This window comes from Lipotes vexillifer, unplaced genomic scaffold (genome assembly GCF_000442215.2).
Source record: "Lipotes vexillifer unplaced genomic scaffold, Lipotes_vexillifer_v1.1 scaffold1048, whole genome shotgun sequence".
Lineage (NCBI taxonomy): Eukaryota > Metazoa > Chordata > Mammalia > Artiodactyla > Lipotidae > Lipotes > Lipotes vexillifer.
The window spans coordinates 3301964-3304689 of NW_006785351.1; the positions used below are offsets into that span (position 1 = coordinate 3301964).

The following is a 2726-nucleotide window of genomic DNA, read 5'->3' on the forward strand; positions in this document are numbered from 1 at the left end:
GACTATATGAGGAGGCTTCCAGCAGGGAAAGATATAAAAGCTTTTTCCTTAGGAAAATAAATAAATAAATAAAATTTTCATTTAGTTAAGAAAACAAAAAATTCATAACCTGTATACCTTTCTTTTTTTGTATAATCAGTGCTTTATAAAGGTTTCCTAAGATTTAAACCTTTGAAGACAATCTACTGTAAAGTGGGAAGAATCCATAATTATAATTCCTAAAACCATGTAGTGAACCTGTGCCCGTGAACTCACGAATACTAGTTTCCTCTACTGGGGAACACATTAGATTGCTATGAATCTTTTTAAGAATTCTTCATAAGTTTTTCTTCTTTTCTATTTCCACCTTATTATAGCTACACCTTTCTTAACTTCCTTGTAATCAGAAGTCAGATCACCTGACCACCTAGGATGCTTTCCTCTAACGTCTCTTCAGCTAAGGATAGAGGTAAAGAATGGGGGAAGAGGAAAAGAAGGAGTGGGAGGGAGATGAGACAGAAAGAAAGAAACAAATAATCCTTGACTATGCACCCTTTGCCTACTTTATTTTCCTTTTCCCTTCGCTGAACAACTAATTCTTTCTTTCTGACCCAAGTCAATTTTTCATCATAGTAGACAGAACTCTATCTTGAGAAATTTTACAGTGATCCTAGAAGATTCAGTACAAAACAGATGAGCTAATGCAGGGTCTAAAGCAGACTGAAAGAAGGGGCAATTTATGTGTACCAAAACTTTTACAAGAGTTTTCTCACTTTAAGAGAGTTTCAATGTAACCCAGTTTAGACTTGTGTGTTCTGGGCCTCTCAGGAATGAACTATTTTCTCATTTCATTCTATCAGTCGGTCTATCAGACCGACTCCCAAAAAACTTGTATCCTAAATCTTACAGATATTAAACAGGTAGGGAAGAGATGGGCATAGACTGTATTAATTCACAAGATTCACACTATAAAGAAAGCTACTCAAATTTTCTCTTTCACACCTGCATACTCACTCGAGCATACATACTGGACATAAAAATTGTGCAAGATCAAGCATTAGCTTTCTATTTTAAAAGCCTTAATTAAAAAAAAAATGTAGATAGGCTCACTGCAGTTTCTTTAAAGGAATATTCAGTACTACAGTACTCCTTTAAAAAAATTCATAACTCAGTGTTAAGAACACAGTAGGGAATTGCTGCTTAACAATTACTTAACATTACTGAGAGCATCCAGTGCCAACTACAGATATCAATAAGGAAGACCCCTCTGACAACATAAAGGAATAATCTGTAAGTGATGTCACCAACTCTAACAAATTTGTTAATAATATTCACTACAACATCATATTATTCATCCTTGCTTCATGATCACATGAAAGAGTTAATATCTTTTTAGGTTACATACTGGAGAGCAGCACTTGCCCTACTGCACAAAAATAGGTTGCCCACATGGATGCTCTAAAACCCCTCAATGTATAGCTGAGAGGTCTTGTCCTACTCAGTGCCAAATGTCTGCAATGCAGTCACTGCTTGAGCAATGGCTGCACATTGGTAGGATTGAATAAATATACAAAGTATTCCCTTAAAATGATAAGGGGTACTTCTGCATTCAGATGTAGAATACAATAACCCAGGAAATAGAAGAGGAGAAACAGGAAATAGTCCTTAGGTTACTGATTAAAGCAAAGTTTGATACAGATATCCCCTCTTGTAGGCACTCAGTGGGTAAAATGTAGCCACAACAAACTTCCCATCAAACATCCTTCCAGTCAGTAATTTCTGAGCAGCTTTGGAATCACCAGCATTTGCATACTCAACAAAGACCTGTAAGAGGACAGAGAGAACAAAGTAACTTCATTTTTATCAGAATTGTTTTAGAACAGTGCTTCTCCAACTTTAATGTGTGTGTGTATGTGTGTGTGTGTGTGTGTGTGTGTGTGTGTATACACACACACACATATATATATATATACACACACACATATATATACATACATACATATATATATATGAATCACTTGGGGACCTTGTTACAATGCAGATTCTTCTTCAGTAGATTTAAGGTGGGGCCTGAGTCTCTGCATTTCTAAACAGACTTCCAGGTGATGCCAATGCTGCTGGTCCAGGGACCACATTTTTGAACAGCAAAGTTTAGAATACTTCCTTAGAACTCATTTCAATTCTGAAAAATTCCATCAAAACATACATCCTTTTGTCAGGTTCATAAAAGAATGCTGAATAGTGCTAGACACTTGCTTAAGACAGGGCTGAACAGCCCAGAGAACAATGACATTTTGACAGTGTCTTAAAGAAGATTTGCAGAAGCCACAACTATACTAAGGAAGAGGTTTAAAACTAGGTAATTTCCTTTCTCATAGGTAAACGAAATAGCATAATAATTTATTAGTTCTTTCTGATGATCTAAAGCAAAAGTTACAGGGAGGTGACATGACTTGAAATGACTTGTCCTCAGTTACCCGTAAATACGTGAGCCAGGAAAAGAACTGCCTTCCCTCCTCAGTTGTATGCCTCATTTGTTACATCAATATTCCTCAGGGCTTCCCCGGTGGCGCAGTGGTTGAGAGTCCGCCTGCCAATGCAGCGGACGCGGGTTCGTGCCCCGGTACGGGAAGATCCCACATGCCGCGGAGCGGCTGGGCACGTGAGCCATGGCCGCTGAGCCTGCGCGTCTGGAGCCTGTGCTCCGCAACGGGAGAGGCCACAATGGTGAGAGGCCCACGTACCGC

The 2726-nt window shown here is 38.6% G+C and overlaps 1 protein-coding gene across 2 annotated transcripts in view; it reads right to left on the reverse strand.

Annotated features, from left to right (window-relative positions):
• Positions 1 to 557: 557 nt before the first annotated feature.
• The window catches only part of UHMK1 (U2AF homology motif kinase 1), a 21340-nt gene continuing 19171 nt past the window's right edge, over positions 558 to 2726 (reverse strand). The window contains exon 8 of one of the 2 annotated variants that reach the window (XM_007457410.1): positions 558 to 1803. In XM_007457410.1, coding sequence (XP_007457472.1) covers positions 1657 to 1803 — 147 coding nt within the window. In that variant the 3' untranslated portion in view covers positions 558 to 1656. The remainder of the gene's footprint in view (positions 1804 to 2726) is intronic. The other variant, XM_007457411.1, reaches the window with a different exon arrangement.